Below are 23113 nucleotides of genomic sequence, written 5' to 3' on the forward strand. Positions count from 1 at the left end.
TGCTGAGTCCGGACCCTATCAGTAACATTTGCTAAACTCACTTTCCATGGGATTTTTCCAAAAAATTGAAAATTGTTCCTTGTTTGAAGGGAAACTGCAAACTCATTTCCCATGGAATTTTTTCCCAAATTGAAAATTTTCTTTTTTTAAGGAAAACTGCAAACCTACCAAACCTTGATTTTTCTTTTCCCATGTAAAATATTACTTTCTATGATTTTCTTTTCTCTATATCCAAACGCCCCCTCTGTAACTTCCTTGTAGAATCCCATAACATGATCCAAATAGTCTTTGTCCCATGCCAAATGAACATCACATCCATAAGATATCATTCTACAAAAATCAACGGTTTAGATTTACTTTACGAAACCCTAAACAAGGCTGGATGAATCATGGAGCTTGATCATAAAATCTAGGTGGTCTTTCAACAGAAATTGGTCCGGCCTGTGTTTGCTGGTGGGATCGAGGGACCCAATCACTTCCGCATGGAATAAAAGGTTTGAATTTAGTATTTTTGCCTAAAGTTGTGCTATTTGAGCCTGCCTGCATGATATAAGCTTTATCTGGACCGTTTATTTGGTGAACCTATTTTGAGAGGATTAAGTAGCCAAAAAACACCTGATTGATGGATTGAATGAATATTGACCCTTGATCACTTCTTTTTTTCTCATTCTTATAATCCTTCTATAAAATTAAAAAAGAAAAGAAAAAAAGAAGAGAAATGCTAGACTGAAGGGATCCCTTGCAAAAATCAAGTGAAGGGGCTCCCCCACTTGATTTTTTAAAAGGGCTCCCTTCAGTCTAAGATTCCTCATTAGAAAAAAAAAAAAAAAAAAAAAAAAACTCATTGATGTTAACATTTTAATTTTGTTAACATTTTAATTTTAAAATTGCTTAGTTTTTTCTTCTTTTTTTTTAAAAAATTCTCACCAATTATTTTGTTACTGTTTTACATCCCCCAAAATATTACACATTAATGCCTTGTTTCAAGAAAATCAACATCAAAATCACGCTTGAATCAATAACTTTAAAAAAAAAAATCTAAATTTCTAAATAATTTTTAAGCTTTTATTGAGATTTTTAGTAAAAAAAATTAAAAGAAAAAGAAAGAATTAAATCTAGCCAAACACCATTTAAATTTTTATATGCCTGTTAGAGGCAAAGTTACACATAGGATCATTTACAATAGAAAATAAATTTACCATTACTGGCAATATTAACAAATGAATCAACCCAAAATCATACCTCATACCTGTAATGCTTTTGACAGAATTCCGGTAGCCATAGCAAGGTCCCCAACTATGATCGCTCAACTTGGGGAAAACAATTATCTGGTATGATTCTTTTCCACTTTAATGTGGATATGTACATAGTTGAAATGGCCCTTTAATGGGAATAAACACTTGAGAGACATTTATGGGTAAATAAATGAAAGCCAACATTAGAAATCATCTAGGGGCAAATATGGTAGCTAAACCTTTATCCACAGTCATATGGATTGGAGGGCCATAGGCCATGAGATCACTTTGCTCACACTTGTATGTCCCTTCCCCTCTAGCTAAAATCTCCCCGTCGGAATCGATGATACCTCCTTTAGTTGGGTCCTCAGTCCGCTGACCTGGTTTTAGTTGAAATGCTTTCACCTGCAATTTTAACAAAAAAAAAGTAAAAGAATTAGGTAAGATTCAGAATAAAGGGAATGGAAAGAGATGAAGTCTTCATTTGTTTGAAGTTGAACCTCTTATGTACCTGAACCTGGCATGGGGCAGTCATGGTAAAGACATTGTTCAGTTGATAAACTCAAGACTCAAGTTTAACTTTGTGTGTGTGTGTGTGTGTGTGGTGGGCGGGGGGTGGGTTGTAAAGACATTGATTGTTCGGTTTGAAAATTCTCTATTTTAAGAATTGAACTTTAAACCTGGTACATTTAATCTGGGTGCCGAGTCAGCTCGCTAATTTAGACCTTGGTTTAGAAGACGTGAGGAAGATGTAATCAGATGGTTTTCTTTGCTATGACTTGGCCGAGTCGATGAAAAACTAGCCAATGTCAAAAAAATCAAACTGAGGCACCGGTACCTGGAGCCCAGCTAAAACTAGTTTCCAGCCAAATCAGAAAGTTCTGGACACCGGTTTAAAACACACATATAGCATGTCACCAAGTTTTTGAGAAAACATAACCACTGGATATTGACTGCACATCCACAGTGAATCTTTGAACTAATCTGGCTGTTTACCTAATATTTTGAGCCAGTAGTTGAGTAAAAGTCCTCCTAAAAAAATGTACTAGCTGATAGAACATGTTTAAAACATTTCATAACTGGGAAAAAAAAGACAAAAAGTTGCATGATACATAATAGGCTTCTCTTTTGCTCATTCATAATTAGATATTGACTACAAAATGGATAAAACAGATTTAGAATACATTAAAGATATTAGCTCCAGATCTGTTATCATAGGTTAGCAAATCATACAACATTTAAAGTTAAAGCAGAAACCTCATGACAACCTTAATTATCATTTATCAAATCCAGTTGTGAATTCACCTTGAGATACAAGACATATGGCGATTTAACATGCCCTCCATCACTGATCTTTGTCAGCAGTGCCAGCAGGGACATCTTTGGGCAATCTCTGATTATGATTAAATCCAAATAACCATCTGCAAACTGCACCAGTAACCGAAGAGAACAGCATGATGAGCAATCAACACCTAGAAAGAGCCCGAGTTAAACGCTTCCAAACATGTTTTCATCTCATATATTCTTAAAATAGAGAATTTTCAAAGAAAAATGAAAATGTGGTGTTTCCAAACACTAGAATCCCTTGCCAGATAATCTCAACTCAACTCAACAAAGTCTTTGTCCCAAACTAGTTGGGGTCGGCTAAATGAATCCTTTAGAAAAAAAAAATCATGAAGAAGGTAAAAGGAATCTACCCGCCTCTAATCTTGGTTCTAGTTGGGTTCTTCTACAGGGACATGTCAGCATATTGGGTTTCTGTGATTGCTTCTGAACTCTTAACACAAAACACCAGATATATATGCACCTGACAGATACACTTCTCCATATCCAATTTACATAGATCAGCTCCTTTGGAAGTGTCAGTTGATGTCCTAGAGTACTGCCGCTAACCTTTATATTTAGACATTCCTATAGTAGATACATGGCATTATCGGATATGTTTATACAGTCCAATTTCCATTATTGTGATATTAAAATTACTATACCACAATACAATTTTGGAGACATGGAACTGCATTCCGATTAATGCAGTTGTTACAATTGTCAGATCTTAAGTAGCTTTACAGTAGTCCAAGTTAATCAGCTGCCTCTGTTGTCTCAATTGATGGGCATATGGAGTTCCCCACTCCTAGATGAAAAGACAACAAAAAGAAGATAAAAGGCAAAGAGCACTAATGTTACTGAGAGAGGAAGAAAAAACTAACCTTAGCATCAGGTGCTGCCATGGTACCCTCGCCTGCCCAAGGCACATTATGAAGCCAAACTGAAACAAATGGCCCTTCAATAGATCGCCATTCTCTAATCTCAAAACTAGCCAATGGCCCCTGATAGCCACGCTGCTGAACATTAACATTATCCTTTTCATTTTGATTCTGTATGTAGAGGTTATCATTGTTCCCGTCATTTTGCTTAACTGGCTCCCCAAAAGTTTCATAGCCAGGCGCAGGCACAAAAGAAACATGCCCATGGTATTTACGCAAATTTAGAATCCGCAGAATAGACTGGAAACAGCATCAGGAGTAACACTGGTCAAGCATGCACGATATCTTCAATGCTAACTAGGTTATTCAATATCGTCTATAAGGGGAATGATAGAATGAAGGGCGCCCTTGCAAAAACCAGCTTCAAGGGCACCCCCATTGTTCTTTTTCAACAAAGTGAATTTATGATGGCGCAGAAAAAAAACGGAAGCGGCTTTGACTTTGCTGAGACTGATCAATGGGGGCGCCCTTGAAGCTGGTTTTTGCAAGGGCGCCCTTCATTCTATCATTCCTCCATCTATAATGATAGTCAAACAGGCATTAAAATGTTTTTGTGAGCCATATATCATGGTAGAAGAATCGAAACGGCATAGCATAAGGAGCCACATGACAAGAGCACATCAAAGTATGACACTTTTACAATCAACACAGACTACACTTTCATATGGATCTTTCAACCCCATAATTCTGTTCGAATCCTCAAGGCACAATTACGTTTTTGAATATTCATAGTCATAGCAACAAAAAGGGACATCTTCAGATGGATTGTGTTTTGACAATTTTCAAGCCAAGAAAACAAACTCAAATAAAATGTCCAGCAGGTATTTATTTCATTTAGTGCTTATCTAGATTCTGCATGACCATCAATAGAATTCCCATTAAACATGAACGAACAACCAAAACTGCAAGGATTCCGGAAGGGGTGTATTAGAACCATGAATTTTACCCATAAAATAAGTGCAAGGATTCCATATGCAAGAATATTCAGGCATATGGAAAATCCAATAAGTGCAATACCCGTACCAGTATCCAGTGTGTGTCTAATATTAAAGAATATGCAGGTCCAGTGGATATGCCCATGTGATTAAACAGGGCTTCAAAAACTAAACCCTCAATCTATGTCATCCTCAGTGCATACTTAGAAATGAGGTGGACTTTAGAGCCAACACAAGAAATGAGAGTACGGCGAGAAACTTGGTTTTCCTCACATTGCCATTACCATATATAGCCCCCATTAGCTTTCGGCCGTTGGGCCCTCCATCTTATCATTGTCAATAAATTGGTGAGTAGTATACATGTGGGCTTCATTACTGCTTTGGCCATTAGGCCCTCTATGCAGGCCTCGCTAGTATATAATTCATTAACATACATGTGGGCCCCTTGAATTTTTGGCCATCGGGTCCTCTACCTTAGCCCCACCAGTAGATCATTGATTAGAGTACATGTGGGTTCCGTTCCGCTATCTTTTTTACCATTAGGGCCATCCTAATGAAGAACCCTGCAACACTAAAATAAATAAACTAAAGCAAATACTTAGAGAAACACACTAAAACAAAAGTACACACACTACAAGATAAGTACGATGGGGCCGACACTACTACAACTCTCTGACATTCAACATCCTTTCTTTTGTTGATACCACCAATTTAAATTCATCTTATGGTGAAACAAAAAATTCCATGAAACAGTCACAAATAATTTGAACAAGTTAATAAGTTAAAAGATTGTTTCTTCTTCCTCTTCTTTTTTTCATTTTTTTATGGAACTTTATTGGACAGATAAGAAAAGGGGAAATAACAAGAGGTGTATAGATTTCCCACCACATGAATCTGGCCAACTAACACATTTCATAACTAAAGAATCAGCCATGACATTTCCATCACGCAAAACCTGGACGAAGGACCTCTATAGACAACAACAAACACATATTTCATATAATAGACTTGTAACTTAGATTGACGATATCATAAGGTAATATGAATAAGGTACAAAGACAGAGGTATAGCTTTACCAGATGATGTTAAAAATAAGTGTGTCAGAAAAGTAATCTAATCAGTGAAAATTAAAATTGGTTTACTTGCCTTGTAGATTAGTAATTTGAAATTTTATTTACCATCCTACAAAGTTACTTTCAAGTATATGAAAATGCAATAGCTATAGTGATTAGTAAAAAGATTTTGCAGAAGGATAAAACAATTGAAGAAAGATAATGCTTATCTATGAATCAATTCCAACAGTAACACAAAACACATAGGGACCTCTATGATACATCTAGAGAAAGAAAGGGTAACATACTAACTCAGTACTAGTGACTTTTATCTTAGACTGATAGGATCATATACTATAACACATCCCAGAACAATAATGGTGATAGAAAAGAGGTGATGAAACCATAAACGTACATAGAACTCTATACGAGCACTTCCCAACCATCGGTATCTCTCGGACTCGATATCAACATCTGCCACAAAACCTGGAACAACCATTAATTGTTTGTTATGAGGGCTTTATAAATAAAAATAAGAACTGATTCCAAAGAAGCAAATATGTTTAAAGGACAAACATGTCCAAGCAACATATAGATCCCTAAGTCTAAGAACGAAACATCAAATGAAAATGGCAGAAAAGATGTAGCTCTCTTGAATAAAAGGATCAAAAACCTAAATGCCCAAAATGAATATGGAAGTTTTGTGTGCACACCCCACGTAAGCATCAACACACTAAAAAACTTTGTCTCTCCTTGCAAGACAGTAGCAACATCCAGCAAACGCTTGTGGCCTGTAATAAAATAGCGCAAGAAAATAAACTAAAGAGAAAACTATGGATACATATGCCAAATAGAAGACCCAAATAGATGTACCATAGGTGACTTGGGTAATGATTAAGTGATCCAAGTGAAGCATAAAAATGACCTCGAATAACTGCAAAAATCGCATTAGAGGCTGAACAGGGATCATCAACTGAATCCAGTAGGGATTTTACCATGCCATTACCTGTACCTGTGTTCAAAATAAGATATTTCAGGCTTCAGAGTTTAAATCAGTATCAGGTAAATGAAAAATGTTCTGAAAGAAACAGATCAAAGAATGCATGAACAAGCAGAATGGGATAATATAACTAAATCAATTGAAAGAAACCAGTGGCAATATATGATCTCCATAGGAGGAGAGGAGATCAGTAGGCATATCATTGAGGCAAAAAATTGGACTCAGAGCTGTTCCAAAGATAAATATGCATTGCTTCTTCATAAAGTGAGGGTGTAGATCTAGGGCTGTCATGAGCCTTGCCTATGTTCCGAATACGAGGTCACCAACAATTGGATCTTACATTCACAAAAAAAGGGCGGCCCAGTGCACGAGGCTTCCGCCATTGCGGGGTCTGAAGAGGGCTAGATGTACGTAGCCTTACCCTTTCCAAAGATAAATATGCGTTGCTTCTTCATAAAGTGAGGGTGTAGATTTAGGGCTGTCATGAGCCTTCCCAATGTTCCGAATACGAAGTCACCAACAATTGGATCTTACATTCACAAAAAAAGGGCGGCCCAGTGCACGAGGCTCCCGCCATTGCGGGGTTTGCGGAGGGCTAGATGTACGGAGCCTTACCCCTGATTTGCAGAGAGGCTGTTTCCATTACCCGAACCCGTGACCACCAGGTCACAATGGAGCAACAATTGGATCTTACATTCACAAAGTGATCCAAATATTGACAAATAAGGAAACAGAAGACTTTCCTTGAGGCTCCGTTTATTTCGACGTAAAATTTGTTTTATGTTCAACATAAAACAAATTTTACGTCCATATTTACGTCGAAATAAACGGAGCCTGAAGAATCAAACAAGAAAGTAAAATCATATATATATATATATATATATGAGAAAACTGTTGGTGAGCTAAGCGCACCATTTTTTTGGTGCGCTTAAGTTGTTATAACGCCTCCCATTGGTGCGCTTAAGCGGGACCCAGTGGGACACAAACATTTAAACGAATGGGAGGCGTTATAATAACTTAAGCGCACCAAAAAAATGGTGAGCTTAAGCGCACCAACAGTTTTCTCTCTCTCTCTCTCTCTCTCTCTCTCTCTCTCTCTCTCTATATATATATATATATATATATATATATATATATATATATATATATATATATATATATATATATATATATATATATATATGAGGAAAAGGATTGTGAGCTTGAGTGTTGGATCCTTATGGTGCGCTTGAGCTCTCAAACCCATGTGGCCCACATTGTTAGGATGATCCAAAGCATTCATTTGAAAGGCCCTTACATAGATAGGGTGTGTACAAAAAATCAGCTCCATAGGATCATCCTAACCCATCCATTTGTGGAGGTCAAAATGGACAGACCACAAATCTGCCCATTTTTGCCCTCCACTTTTGGAGGGGTTAGGATGATTCAATGGAGCTGATTTTTGGTACACACCCTCTCAAACCCATGTGGCCCACATTGTTAGGATGATCCAAAGCATTCATTTGAAAGGCCCTTACATAGATAGGGTGTGTACAAAAAATCAGCTCCATAGGATCATCCTAACCCATCCATTTGTGGAGGTCAAAATGGACAGACCACAAATCTGCCCATTTTTGCCCTCCACTTTTTGGAGGGGTTAGGATGATTCAATGGTTTGGATCCTCACAGAAATTGTGGGACCCATGTGATTGGTGCACTCAAGCGCACCATTTGATTAGAGTGCTCAAGCGCACCAACACATTCCTCTATATATATAAAGGTCTTTAGAGTTGAAATCACATCTGATCATCCAAAATTATGGCGACCTGGTTTGCATTAACTAACTCCTAGGTAATATGCTGAAAGGTCAAATGAAAGAGAGCCTCTCTACTAATATGTTGAATCATTGGTGGTGCTTATGGGGAATGAATTACAGTAATTGCGGCAAGACCCTGGCATCAGGAACACAAATCCTCTTCAAGAGGAGCTTAGATGCAATAGAAAGATCATGAGTTGCAAAGAATTGCAAGGAAAAAGACCAGATCAGATTTTGCAGTTTGCACCTTTCCCCAGCACAAAATGATGTCTGAGTTTATGGTTTCCCAAAAACGTAACCATCGATCCATTGGAAAGGCAACCATAAGTGAGTAAATTTGAAGATCCATACAAATCCTAAACAGACATAAAGAGAGATCCTAGGTCCATTTCTCAAAATTTAGAAGTTTCGACAATGCATTGATGCTATACTCCTAACCTGCATCCTTTATACTTAGTTACTACTCCGCTCAGTGGAGGAATACCTTGTGGTTTCTCTCTTATGTTACACTAACAGCCTGAAAAGCTAGTTTGGCAGATTAGCGATTATTTACTCCACCACAACATAAAGTGTGGATTCCTCCACTCCACTTACTCCATATTATGGAAACTATGCTAGTGGATGAGAATTTAGATATTTATTCGCTCCAAAATTTTGCTTCTTTTAAAAGCTTTCTTGCAACATAAAGGTAACCTCTGTTTGTTGCGCATCATGCAGGCCCACCATCATACACCTCAAAACGCGTACCCCAACTTGTTTTAGCAGCATTTAAATGTCTTCAGTAACTACAAAAATGTTCCCACAAACTCACTGAAGAAGCCAAGACAACTCATTTCTAATCGAGAGAAAAATTAGAAGTAATAAAAGATTTGCAGACACATGGCAGCATCACTTGCTCTATTTTCCAACTATGGGTCAAGTTTCAAGGACCATTGCCAGAAAGGAACCCTAATTTCCAAAAAGAATTTCAAAAATAAAAATCAATCAATTAATATATAAATATTTAACATGATGTTCTTCACCCTGAGGTCAGGGGTTGGATCCCAGCGTACCTACCAAAAAATATTTTACTTCATACAATAACTTCTTCCAAAATATCTAGAAATGGTGTATTTTGAGAAAGTTCATATGTCAAGAATGAACGACATTAGATCACTTAAGGTGAATTAAACGCTACAAACCTGCTGGAACAACCCCAATAGGCATTTTTATTGCAGCAACCCAGTCGTCTCTTTGGAGCAACCCATTTACCACCTAGTACACAATGCACAATGCATAAGAAAAACAAAGAGAACGAGATCAAGAGATCAGTGTCAAAAGCAACCAGAAATAAGAAAAGAACAAAGACATGAAGCTATTTTTTTTATTATGTTATTTCGAGCATTTCTTGCTGAACTTTGATTTCAACATTGACACCTCACACTCATAAATTCAACTCATTTGTTTTCAGAATATTTATTACGGGTTTAAGAAAATCCATCTTTTGGAGAAATTGGTTGTTTAAAGCTTAATAAGTGGTGGGACCATCCAAAGGCCCATATTCTAATTTTTTAAGTGTCTTTTAAATTCATTAAGTCATAGATGGGGTGTCATCATCATTTTCCACCAATATTACTTAGTTTTCCACCAATATTACATCATTTTCCACCAAATCCAATGCAGGCCTTTGGATGCTCCAGTTGGAAGAGGCGACTCGTGCCAAATTAATGGAGTAAAAAGAGGTAGGGGCAGACCGAAAACAACTTGCGTAGAAACAGTGAGGAAAGACTTGATAGTTAGGAACATAACAGAGAACATGACCTTGGATAGGATAGAATGGAAGAAAATGATCCACGTGGAAGAACCCAACTAGAGCCAGGTAGATTCCTTTCACTTTCTTCATGAAAGTTTTCTTAAGGATTCATTTAGCCGACCCCAACTAGTTTGGGACAAAGGCTTTGTTGAGTTGAGTTAAGTTAATATTACTTAGTTTCTTTTAGTGTAGGTGCATAAAATGAGGCCAATATGTTTGTCACAAAAATCTAAAGTGATAGGGGCATTCAAGTCATTTGCAATTAATCACTTAATTTCTCAAGTGATCACAAGGGCCCAAAGTGCAATATAAGAGGTCCTTGTATTTGTGGGACTTGAAGTGGGTTAGTTTCCATGATGAGTTGGAGTACAAGTGGGTTTGAAGATTCTTAGTTTACTTGTAGTATAAAGAGTCCATATAATAGTTTTATTTCAATGATGAGTTAGTAATTTAAGTAAAATAGGAATTATTTTACAACAAGGATTACGAGGATTTTTTTTAATTTCCATATGACTTGTATACCTTTTTTTTTTTTTGAAAGGCCATATGACTAGTATACCTTATAAATATGAAAGGCTTATTGGCCTTGAAAACAATTGAATATGAATGAAAATTGATGTTTTCCTATATTGATTGGGAGTAATGCATTTTAATGCTTCATACTCTCTCTCTCTCTCTCTCTCTCTCTCTCTCTCTCAGGGAGCATCAGTCCCCCCTCGTTTCTCTTTCTTTCTTTCTCTTTCTCCTTCCCATGTTCTCCTTCACGGCCATGGTTAACTGCCGCCCTCTTTCCCCTCTCTACTTGTTCTCTCCTTCGCATTTTTCCACAACAGAAATCTCCCCATAGGCGCCATATTTTTCTTTCTCTTGGTTGTTCACATCAATTAAGTATCAGAGCCACGCACCAACCTTTCAGATATACAAAATATCTAGATGCTTTGGAGGTTACATAATAAGAAAATGAAAAACCTACCCTTAATTGTACCCCAATGCAACAGGGCCAATAGCTAAACCCAACCATCCACATGCTAAGAAAAGATCAACATTAAAAAAAAAGCTAATTGACTAAGAGCATTGTAAACTTGACTTTCCTCGGCCAGGATTGAACCAATTTTGATTTTCGTTAAAAATAAATCTGCATGTTTTTTACTGACTGGCTAAGTCAAAGTAGGAAGACTAGTTTCCTAGTCAAATATCAGTTTATGGAGTTTAGAACGTATGACTAACCTCGACCAGTATACCATCTCCACTGACACAGACAATCCCATCATATTTTGAAAGATCCAATGAATGCGCAATTTCTTTTGCATGAAGCTGAAATTGAGTTTCTGAAAGATAATAAAAAGACTAAAGCATTAAACGTAAACCAGAAAGGTTTGAGGAACAGAACGAACAAAGAGGCAAACAATTCAAAACTATCAAGTACAAGAAATAGTATTAAAAGAATTCCAGGAAACTCAACAAAACCAATTAGTAAGTATGATGGGTTAAAGTAATGCATACCTTGCAATGTATATTGAATATCGGCGGCTACAAGTAGTGGTTTCACTTCCTTATGGAAAATATTTAAGGCACATTTCTTTCCGCCAAAAGGGTTTAATATAAAAAGCAACCTTTTTGGCCGATCTGTTATAAGAGTAGTGATAGAACTATCGTCAATTATGTTCAAAGTTCAAACCCTAACATGAAAACATGAATACTGGATAACTTCTACAATCTGAAATATTGATGACTGTAAATATTGGCAATATATAAAAGAGGGAAACTTCAAAACACTAGGTGGCCGTTTGGATATGTGAATTTTAGAATCTGGGATTTCTTAAAAATTGTAGCTAAGAGACAAGAGAAGAAGCGGATCAGTCGTCGTTTTTGACTTCTCGCCCGTCAGCAAGAGAGTAGCAGATCCTCCCATATTTCCAGGTTTTCAAAATCTTAGGATGCAGGAGAGATTTTTGAAGCCTGAATTTCTCACTTAAAATCCAAGAAACGCTGTCATACAGCAGCTTGATCATGAACCCTCTTTTACACTGTTTTCAAACTAAAAACCCTGTATTCTAAAATCCGCGACTCCAAACGGCCCCTAGAATTCCCAATTCACGAAATACTATTGTACAAGAAATAATTAACTTTCACTTCAAAACCCCTTTTGAAACGGACATTGAATTTCTGTAGTTCAGACTCAAGAGTCAAAACCCTTAAAAATTTCTAATTCGAGGAAACTACATAATATAGAACAGCAAAACAAAGACGAATGCTGTTGACATAAAAAAATCAAAAAAATCCCAGCAAAATCAGAAATCAAGCCATTTTTCAAACAATATGTGATTCTAGAGAAGATGGAAAGATCGAAACACTTGAATATATATAGCTATTGCATTTTCATGTACTTAAAAGTTTTTTTTTTTTTTTTTTTTTTTTTTAAAAAAAAAAAATCTATTCAGTAAAAACAAAATCTGCTTCAAACAGTAAAGACAAATCAGATCGTAGTTCAGAAATTTCCAAACAAAATCCATTTATGATCCGTCCGAAAACCCACCGAGAGAATCGATGCATTCTCTCAACTTCTCGCACCAAATCGTTAGGGATTCCTCGGTCAACGGTTCGAAAACGAAATCCTTCCTCACACGGTGCCCACGACTCACTCCGCAACTTAAAGCCCCTTCTCTCTCAACAAAACCCCTAACCCTAACCCTAGAACCTTCCCTCGCAAACCCTAGAACCTCGTTCTCGACATTCAAGCAACGGTCCCGATTTTCCGTCCTCCACCGTATCTTGCCGTCAGTAGACAGCGTGGCCGGCGTTAGGGTTCCGTTCACTCGGATCTGCTCGGAGATGTTTAGGGTTTCAGTTTCGTGCTCCATTTTCGTTATTCAGAGAGAATGATTTTTATGATTTTCTGTTCATTTCAAAATCAAAAGAAGTCCTCAGCGTTGCCGTTGAGTTGTTCGTCAAAAGAAGAGTTTGTTATTCGCCAGAAGAAGGAAAGGTGAGAGGGTTAGTTGCGTTTTTGCGTGAGGACACGTGTCGATGTGAGGTTACTTGGAGGGCTCTAAACGGACAATCTCAATTCTCAAGTACCGGACCACAATAAATATGCTGGAATGATTAGGAATTTTTAGTTCCACAAAATATTTTGGCTGCAGAAATAATGGGCCCTACATGTCACTTGGTGGGCCCAATGGACTCTTTTCTCGGAATTCTCAAGGAGTTACGTAGTCGTATCCGCTGGTATGATGCAATCAAAAGTGGGCCCGGAATATTCGCCCCCTTATTAAGGGAGCGACAGAGGAAATGTTTTTTTTTTTTTTTTTTTAACGAGAAAATTGAATAAACAAAGAAGAAATAACATGGGCATCTTCGTCTTACCAATTTTATTGGAGGATGGAGGTTGTTATATAGTTGTGCCTTGTTTGGATTACAAGAAAAACATTTCCTATAGTAATTTTTTGCTCTTTCCACTATTTAGAAGAAAATGAAATGATTATGATTACTTAAGAAGGAAATCATCATAGATTGAAGGTCCCTCTCGACAAAAATTGAATAGGAAAAAACTTTCAGAAATATTCTTCATTTCAAAACTATTCAAGAAAATTCATACAATCCAAATATGGTTTAAGGAACCCATCTCCTCATCTTCTATTAATTAACGCAAAAAGGTCTCTAATCAACATGTAAATATCCAATTGCGCCATGAATAAATAAGGGAAATCATATCCCCCCCCACAAAACTCCGACGGATAAAATCCCCCCTGATAACGTTATTTGTTAAGTTTTAGGCTCCGTTTCTTTCGACGTAAAATTTGTTTTATGTTCACTTCTATAACATAAAACAAATTTTACGTCCATTTTTACATCGAAAGAAACATAGTTAAAGGAAAAGAAAAACATTAAAGGGGGTGAATTTATCCTCAGCAATGAACCATTCTCACAGAAACCGTTAAAGGAAGGGATTTTATCCGTTTAGGGCTGGGGTAATATCATTTCCCATAAATAAAAACCTTCGAAAGGTGGGGAAAAGGAAGAATACCATTGAACATTATTAGCTTCAATGTAACCTTTTAGTTGTACTATTACCACGGTTAAAAAAACTCCCCGAGTCAATCATTAACTCACCTAAATTAAATAGATTTTACCTTGACCGAGTCCGAGTCCGAGTCTGACCCTACCAAGTTATTAAAAATGCATTTGACTCATTCCCCGAGTCAATCATTAATTCACCTAAATTAAATAGACTTTACCTTGACCAAGTCTGAGTACATCAGCCCTTCTGCAGTCATGATACAGTAGCTACAAATGCGCCCCTTCTGCAGTCACTGGGTGTCCCAAGTGATGAAAAGGCATTTATGATGATGTCAATTATTAACTCGCTCGAGTCCCCTCCCAATTATGTTATGAACCCAGAGCTTTTAAACACTAGTTGTAATTATTTAGAGTAATGCTAGCGAAACTGAGAGCAAGACCGATCAGGGAACCCAACAAATGAGCTCTTGCCACAACATCGCAGGTGAAGTAAGTCAGCACTTCGGTATAGGAAAATCAACAGAAAAAAGTAGATTTTTTCTATTTTTTGCACTCATGACAAATTCCCATTGTTGGTCTTGCCCATCAGTCTTTACTCTACCTTGCTACCCTCATCATTTTCCTATTATTTTTTAGTGGCACAAATCTGTCTTCGTGCCATTGTTAATTTCTATTTGCTTTCTGAATGTAACTTGAGGGATTTCTTTTGGAAGATAAAGACGAAACCCCGTGCTGTGACACATGGGCAAAAGACATGCAAAAAAACACTGTGGAACTGACAAAATCGTCCTCCAACAATTCCACTTTTGTCTTTATTTTACAAAGGAAATCACGCTTTGGAAGTGTTTTCCTAACTTTATCAAGAGGGAGCGAAGTGCAGAAGAAAAGGAAACAAATCGATTTATATGGTTGCAAACGTACACGAAGGGTCCAAAGGTCCGGCAACCAAAACCATTCATCAAGCAGACCCCGCAAAAGATAAGTCATAAACCGAAAATCTTCCACATTGGGCAATCCTAACCTTCAAAATTTGGGGAGATTTTCGTAGATTGTTTTGGGGCATTTTTGGGCTGCCCATTTAACAGCTTAGAATGTGAATGGCTAGGAGGGTCCAGTGGAGAGGATATTTGGGGCATGGCCTACCTTCAGTGGGATGGAAAAATGACTTATTTAGATCACTATTAAAGAGGTCCCTACCTGCACTTATTTTTCCTAAAGATGAGAAAATCTGTATTAATGATCAACAAATTCGTCATTAAATAAAATCAAAAGAAAAAGGGAACAGGGTCTCTGCAACTATGGAGATAATCGTTGAACAATCCCCTTATTTGGGAAAGTTCTTTTTAAATGGAAAGATTTGAGGCCATTTGGTATGAATTTTTCACCAGAAAAAATCTTTCAAATTTATTTTATATGAGTCACACATGACTACCCAGTGACATCTTGGGGGATACCAAAACCATGATGCATTACACTAAAAAATTCTGGAAAAAAAATGCTTCTGATTCCAACATGCTAACAAACAGTACGAAGAAAACTGCGACTAGAATTATAGAAAGAGCTCACTTGCTCTTCCTTCACTAGCTATGGTTAAGGACATGGAGATTTTACTCACATTGAGACCCTACTCTAGTCATATAAAGACTTCGCAGACTGAGTTCTCAACATTTTGCTTTTGTTCTTTGAAATTTTCACTTCCAACTTCTCGCTCTTGCATACGGCCTTCTCTATTGCTTTAAGCTTCCTGAGGTTCTTTGATCTTTTCATGCGTATTCCCTTTTTTATCTTTCTGTTTCAAAAATCATGAGAAATGTGAGAATTCATAAAACTACAATGTTTTCATCAAAGAAGATCACTGTGTGTGTCCGTGTGCGAACACTTACTGTATGTGTTTGATCAATTCAAAGATGATCAGTGTCGGTTGATAAATCCTTGAGCCATGATTCAAATCGAAGATCTAATTTTATCTAATGAAAAATTACTCCCAATTCATAGGAGTCACTTAAAAAAGAATTGTAGAAGGTATCATGATTGGTAATGATTTTAAAATAGGTTTATGTAATGGATTAAAGTGTGGTGAAATGAAATTGCAGATAACAGAAGAAGACCAACTTATTTCTCATCTATGACTGGTATAGATGTTCTTTTTTTTAGCTTATTATTATGTATAAATACCAAAGTGCTATAAGAAGGTGCTATGAAATGAATAAAATTTTGTGGAAAGTTATAACAGGGTTGCCATTTTTGTGTAGCTTTTTTATATGATTAACATTTTATAAAACAAAAACCTTAATGATGTTTACAATCTACTATCCAATTTTACAATTCAATCCAATTAGTCTGCCCTAGTCTTAAGATATAGTGATCTGATTCAATTTTCATAACATTCATCAATATAAACAGAAATATCACTGTTAATGGGCTGACCTATTTCCGACTCCAAGAGCAAGGTTTGAAGTTGTTACTTCTGATGTGTCCATCGCTGCATGTGCAAAGGAGACTTGAGAAACCATATAAAAGAGCTCACCAAACAATTAACAATACAGCTGAAAATCAAAAGAAATTCATATTAAAAGATACCAGTCAACAAAAATTGATCTCAATCAGATCCGGTTAGTAAAACGATATCCATTTAATTTTACAATGTTGACCTGCTATCTATCATATGGGTTCTATGGACGGAGAGGAATTCCAGATTGGTCAGGGGTTAGTAAAAAGCCCTCATTTCATATATAAACGAAAGTGATTCTGCTCACCATAGCATGGGTTAGGATTTTACCCAGCTTCCGGTTTGTATATGTGCATCATCTATGGTATAGGAGGAAAGAGGCATGCACCAGTGGCAGATATAGGGAGTCTACCTTCAAAGGATGGATCCCGTCTAGCCAAGGGTATTTAAAACTGAAGTTTGATGGGTCAAGTTTAGGGAATCCAGGACCGGCTTCAGTCGGAGGCCCCCTAAGAGATGCAAGAAGGGTAACGGAGTGGGCTTTCTCATGCCCTATTGGGATTGCACATTCCAATGAGGTGGAAGTCAGAATAATAAGTCAAGGCATTAGACTAATCGAGCCCAACACCCTAAATGTCATAAATGGCTAACGGGAAGCCTATCCCATAGTGGAAGGAAATTCCCTAAATGTCATAAATGGCTGACGGGAAGCCTATCCCATACTTGGCGGTTCGCCCACTGGATAGAAGAGATAATGGACCGAGTGGCGGGATCTTCAATCTCCTTCCGTCATATAAGAAGATTGGTCAATAACGAGGCGGATAGACAAGCCAGGGAAGGAGTCGCAAGGATGCTGTAGAGTTTTTTTATTTTCTCCCCACTTTAAGGGCTCAAGGCATTGTTCTTCAAATTTTTTATTTTTATTTTTATTTTTTCCCTTCTTCCCAAGTTGCCGGGTGGCCCCTATTGTTCTTCTTCTCTCTGCTTTAATTCAATTCTTAGGCATTCAACAACAAATGAAAAAAAAACAGTTGATCGCAAATTCTATTTTAGTATGCTCTTCTGAATAGAATTAAATATCTAGAAATCAGGAACAGCTGGGTTTGCAAGCGAGCTTCTTGAAAATAACATTCTAGATGGGTTTGCAAGCGAGCTTCTTGCCAATTAACCATGTCAAAGACTCTTTAAGTGGTGATATTAACAATTCAAGGGAAGAAATGTAGTATGGGTCTAACCAAATGAAGAAACCAAGTCTCCAAAAGCACTTGGAAAGAACAGAAATAATTTTCATCCCGGTCTCAGCTAGTGGAGTCCATTGATGGGTAACTGAATTTGTATTGTATTATTATAAAAATCGTGGAACCCCCAATTGCTGACCCAAGCAATGACAAATAAGATAGAAACAACCTTCCCATCGTGTCTTAGCTACTAATGCCAATGAAACCCATTGCAGTAATGGCTATTCTTCATGAACGATGTGAAGACAATTAAACACAGCTTCTCAACTCAAACTATCAAAAGAACAAAACAGTAAGAACACGCCAGCTGTACTAAAGAAGTGTAGCAGGCGTGTTGGGATGTGATCCCAAAATTAAAATGCTGATTCAATTTGGGCCTTTTCAGGTTGCATTTTACACATTAGCTGCAATCTAAAGAGGCAAATATTGCAATTTCAGTGCCAAATACACCAACGAAATTTAATAACTTGATTGAGCAGTCGAAAGAGTGTCAAATAGCCTAGACTCAATCAAGATCCGGGTCCAACTAAATAGGAAACCCAGTTACAGTTCAACCCAAAAGCTCGATTCAGTACTCTGGAAATATTCGAGTTATTGAAATTCCAACTGCCACATGTCTTCTCGAATTGGTAGTATGTTAGGATCCTGAAAATCTCTCCACTCCCTTTTCTGTCCCTTATCTCATTTTTCTAGATTTTATCTTGCTTTTTTAAATACTTCTGTTTCGTTATCTTAACCTAAATTTTAGTTATTTGCTATTAAATAATAGCCATAATAAGGCTCATAAAGCAGAGAAGAATAGTTAAACGTAAGTTTGAGAGTTTTTGTCTACTCTCGAATTTAGGCGAGTTATTTACTCTCGAATTTAGTTTTCGTCAGAGGTTCGAGTCACAGAAACAGCCTCTCTGCAAAGCAGGGGTAAGGCTGCGTAAATCTAGCCCTCCCCAGACCCCGCAGGCGGGAGTCTCGTGCACTGGGCCGGTAAATCCTATTTACCGTATTTTCTATCTTACTTTTCTCTTAAAAATAGATGTGATCCAGGGAGGGCGAAATAGAAGATAGAGTGGAAAAGAGAAGAAGAAGGGCAAGATAAGAAGAATGATAGAAGAAGGGGAGATAAGAAGAATGAGAAGAAGAAGAAGAAATAAGGGAGAAATCTGTATTCTCAATTCATTAATTAATCAAAAGTTCCTATCTCTAATATATGAGGCATAAGGCAGTGGAAGTAAAATTCCATGGAAAATAAAATGGTCTTAACATGGCAGACGCATCCAACAACACCAAGGCAACGACTTGTAGGGAGCTTGATCAGGTGCTACAAGTGGTTCAATAGGCTGTTGACAGACACGGCTAGTTCCTCCACAATCTTCAGCCAATCGTAGCTGACATCGGCATCCAGCTGCAGAACATCCGCACTGCCATTCAAACCCTTCAAGCTTCTTCCCATCAAGAACCACAACAATCGAATAGCAGAGAGTGTCGGCGCAATAAAGAGCCCCACCCTACAAACCCGATCGAGTGGATTTATAATGCCGATCAATTCCAGGCCATACATCAGCTCTCTGATGAAAATATGATGCCTATAGGAGCCATCCATCTTATCGGGGATGCAATTCCTCGTTATAAATGGCTTATAAAAAAGATGGGATCTATATCAAGGCTGTGTTTCAAGCGATCACTGAACATCCGCTTCGGCACGACAAACACGAATGATCCGGGAGGTACCTTATCCAAACTTTGCCAAACAACCAATGTTCAGGATTAACCCAGTTTGAACGGTTAGCAAACCAGATCTCTCGCCTTCCAGAGGAATATCTCATGAGTTGTTTCATTTCTGGATTACGAGAGGACATCAAACTTTTATTGTAACAAACTTTTATTCGTCAAGAAGCTTTAGAGGCGAGCAAAAAAATTAGCTTCCACACATCTATCAAAGCCATTCCTCCATAGCCACACCAGAACCCATCATCCCACACTAATGAAGGACCTCTAATTAAGCAACTTACCTCTGTTGAAATGTATGAGAGGCGTCGCAAGGGTCGTTGTTTTAATTGTGATGAAAAGTTCTGACCAGGTCACCGTTGCATGGCACAACTAGAACTCATTGATGGAGTTGAAACCGAAGATTTGGAATCATTCAATATGGATGAACATTGCAAAATCGTGGAAGTCGCCAGGGCTTTTTTAAACTAAACCATATAAAATTTTAGACTGACAAACAGTAAAGCGGTCCATCACAACACATGAAGATGCCACATGGGAGAACTGGTAGCAATTCCAGCAACATTTTCCTGATTTCGGCCAATCCCACCAAGAACATTTTATGAAACTCTTTGACCCCCAAATTTGGAGTATCCTACTTTCACGTGATTCACGGGGTTCAACAAGCTATCGATACTTCAAGATCAAAGGTGTAGTACGACTCTGTAGAATTAGGAATTGGCTGTAGAAGCACTATATATATTATTCATTGAACTTAATAAATGATCAGAGTTGTATAGTATTACACTGCAACCACCTGCCCCATGCATAAGGGCTTTTCCTAATCAGGGGTCTGGAACGGCTGAATAATCATTTGCTTCAGGAAGAAATCGACGAATTTCTTGGAATCCTACAAGATCAATTCGTTCTTTTTTCTCTAACAGAGGGTCAGAACTTAGTATGGGTTCAATCAAAACGAAATCCATCAGCTGTGAAAATATTGAGATGATGAGTGCAACCGAGTCAAAGAAGAAGGAGCAATTTCGGTCATATGGTTTGATGCAACAGAATCAGTGTCGAGCAATATGTTTACAAAGAGTTCTATCTAAACAAAGCATGCTGAAATGAAATCATAGGGCAATTGTCACTGCTTATGGACCCGAACTTGGGTGATCTATCCATGACCATCAAGAACAAGTACCCAATCCCTCTCATTGTGGATGTGTTCGATCAGCTCGGAGGAGCACGGTACTTTTCGAAGTTAGATATTCAGTCAGGTTACTATCAGGTTAGAATCGCTGGGACGAGGCAGAGTGGCAGACAATCAAAATCTCTTTGGCATGCTTCCAAATCCATCTTGGATTTCTCAACCTTCTCATCAATATTACCAAAATTAATGGAATTTCTTCAGTTCCATCAACTCATATATATGGTATTGAAGACTTTAAAATTTTGCCTGAAAGCCCAGTTTAACAGCTACAACCCAATTGTCGGCGTATCATACATATTTGACAATGGGGGGGAAAGAGAATGCCCTAAGGGGCAAGTTATAGGGTAAATAAGGTCAGTAAAAAATAGAAAGAAACTCCGTTTTAGACGTCGTACGAACTTGTGCTCGTACGAACTTTTGTTTGAACTTGTGTGCGAACTTCATACGAACTTGTTTACAAACACTTTATGACAGTTTTTTCGTACATGTTCACTTGCATCACATACACAAGTGCTCTCTGAACCGTGCAATGAGGTCACCCATAACACGACTAGAAAATGGGATTTTCCTACAAAAAATGAAAAGTGCTTAGCTTCAAATGCGATGCCTTGTTTACTTCCTTTGAGCCCCATATACATCGTTACCTCCTTTGTGACTGGTAAAGATATAAAAAAATTACATAGTCCGCTTATCTTTTCTTTTAAAATACTTCTATTTTATTATCTTATCCTAACATTTAGTTAATTGCTATTAAATAATAGCCATCTTATGGCTTGTAGAGCAGAGAGGTTTTGTTGATTGAACATAAGACTGGAGAGTTTTTGCCTACTCTCGAATCTAGGCAAGTTATTTCTCTTATCCTCTATCTTATTTTTCTCTTGAAAATCATGCAAAAGACTCCGGGATCCTATCATAGTATCATGGTCGAAATTTCTAAAATGTTAGTGCATCTTATAAAGAACTAAAAGTTAGCAAAAAAATGACAAGAGGGAAAAAAACCAATCAATCGCACATATGAAAATTTTTATGTATGAATAGAAGTTTACTTCCATGCATGCCTTCCAACATTTTCACTCATCGGTAGAGTAACAAGAAAATTTTCAGGGACCAAATATTGAATCTACACGAAAAATTATGATTTTTTTCCATCATAAGGGCTAGAATTCTCCGAGGAATTAACATGAAGCGGCGTACCGTACCTTGAGGAAGATCTACATGAGTCTCAGCAGAAATTTCCATGGAAACAGCACCATCTTTCTGCTGCTTCTTGCTCCTGTTCTTCGCCATGCCACAACGGGAAAAGAAACTAGGGTTTTTCTACGGCTCCACAACGAATCATGCAGCTAAAAAAACCTAGGTTTAGGAGACACGAGTCTTGGCACGTGCAGAGTAAATTGTACCTTTGGCTTAATCCGATGATCTTGACCGTCCATCGCGTCGGCCCACTAGAGAGCAGCAATGGTCAAAAGAGAAGGACAACTGATCAAAATATTACTTATGGGCCCAACGGGCGGACATGTATATAAATTCTCATATAAATCAATACCGTTGATCATAGACAATCATTATGTGATCATGTTGACTTTTATTTAAAGATAGAGAAAAGTGATGTGTAATTTAAAATTACAATTGTCCTTTATGGTTTGTCATTTTTAAGTTACTTTGTGTCTAAGGTTTTTCTCTAAAATTTGAACTTCCCTCCAAAAGGGCTAAAGTTATGTATAAACCTTTAGTCATAGATGCGAAGTTTGGGAGGGAGAGAGTGCCCTTATATATATATATATACTTTCATTCTCATTGTCTTGTGAATAAGAAAGAGAAAAAGGGAGATCTTCTCACATGAGCCGTCGGGTGGCCCGGCGGGCTAGACCATACCAAACGCGTGCCGCCCTGCGCCGCTCGGCTCGGCAGCGTGCGTGGGCCCAAAGCCTTTTTCCTTTCCTTTTTCTTTTATTTCTTTTCTCTTGGTTTACTAATTATTTAATTAGTTTTACCGTTTTATTTTTAACATTAGATTACCGTTTAGTGACCGTTGGAAAACGCCTCTCACGCACTACAAGAGTGCAACGTTTCAACATACCGTGTCTCTTAGCTTTCTATTTATTCGGATTTGTGGAAAATAGAAAGATATCCTTTTGGAATGACTTTCTGTTTTATATTGTTCCTCTCTCTGCTTTGATATGTTTTCTGCAACTTCTATTTTCTCCCCCAAGCTTTTTTATCAAGGCAATTTTGGCTCATATGAGCAAGTTTTAAGGCATCCGGGCTGCGTGAGTGCACACCCCTGGAACAAGAGTTGTTGTATCCTGGAGGCATACTCCAAGACGCCCATTTGCACCGTTGATTCGTCATAGTGGAGGCAATATTTGCCTTAAGGACAGTGAAGATCCTTCGTGCCTCAACTCAATAAGTGATCTAACAA

The 23113-nt window shown here is 37.7% G+C and overlaps 2 protein-coding genes across 3 annotated transcripts; both read right to left on the reverse strand.

Moving 5' to 3' along the window:
* Positions 1–1116: 1116 nt before the first annotated feature.
* LOC143883856 (sphingosine kinase 1-like) lies at positions 1117–13102 on the reverse strand. Of its 2 annotated transcripts, none has more exons than XM_077387177.1 (10): positions 12610–13096; positions 11577–11699; positions 11301–11401; positions 9463–9535; positions 6412–6498; positions 6200–6277; positions 5902–5972; positions 3443–3739; positions 2541–2663; positions 1117–1640 (listed from the first exon to the last, which is right to left on the reverse strand). In XM_077387177.1, exons 1-10 carry the CDS (start codon positions 12932–12934, stop codon positions 1446–1448), a joined length of 1473 nt encoding a protein of 490 aa, XP_077243292.1. In that variant the 5' UTR covers positions 12935–13096; the 3' UTR covers positions 1117–1445. The 2 variants fall into 2 exon arrangements, 1 of the variants encoding a protein (XP_077243292.1); XR_013252572.1 differs by having other exon boundaries at positions 1501–1640; positions 2541–2707; positions 12610–13102.
* Positions 13103–15542: 2440 nt separating this feature from the next.
* LOC143882504 (uncharacterized) lies at positions 15543–22049 on the reverse strand. Its single transcript, XM_077385987.1, has 3 exons — positions 21891–22049; positions 16521–16575; positions 15543–15882 (listed from the first exon to the last, which is right to left on the reverse strand). Exons 1-3 carry the CDS (start codon positions 21976–21978, stop codon positions 15723–15725), a joined length of 303 nt encoding a protein of 100 aa, XP_077242102.1. The 5' UTR covers positions 21979–22049; the 3' UTR covers positions 15543–15722.
* Positions 22050–23113: the final 1064 nt, after the last annotated feature.

Source organism: Tasmannia lanceolata, unplaced genomic scaffold, assembly GCF_043159265.1.
Source record: "Tasmannia lanceolata isolate RefF3 unplaced genomic scaffold, GAP_Taslan_0.1 ptg000008l, whole genome shotgun sequence".
Taxonomy (NCBI): domain Eukaryota; kingdom Viridiplantae; phylum Streptophyta; class Magnoliopsida; order Canellales; family Winteraceae; genus Tasmannia; species Tasmannia lanceolata.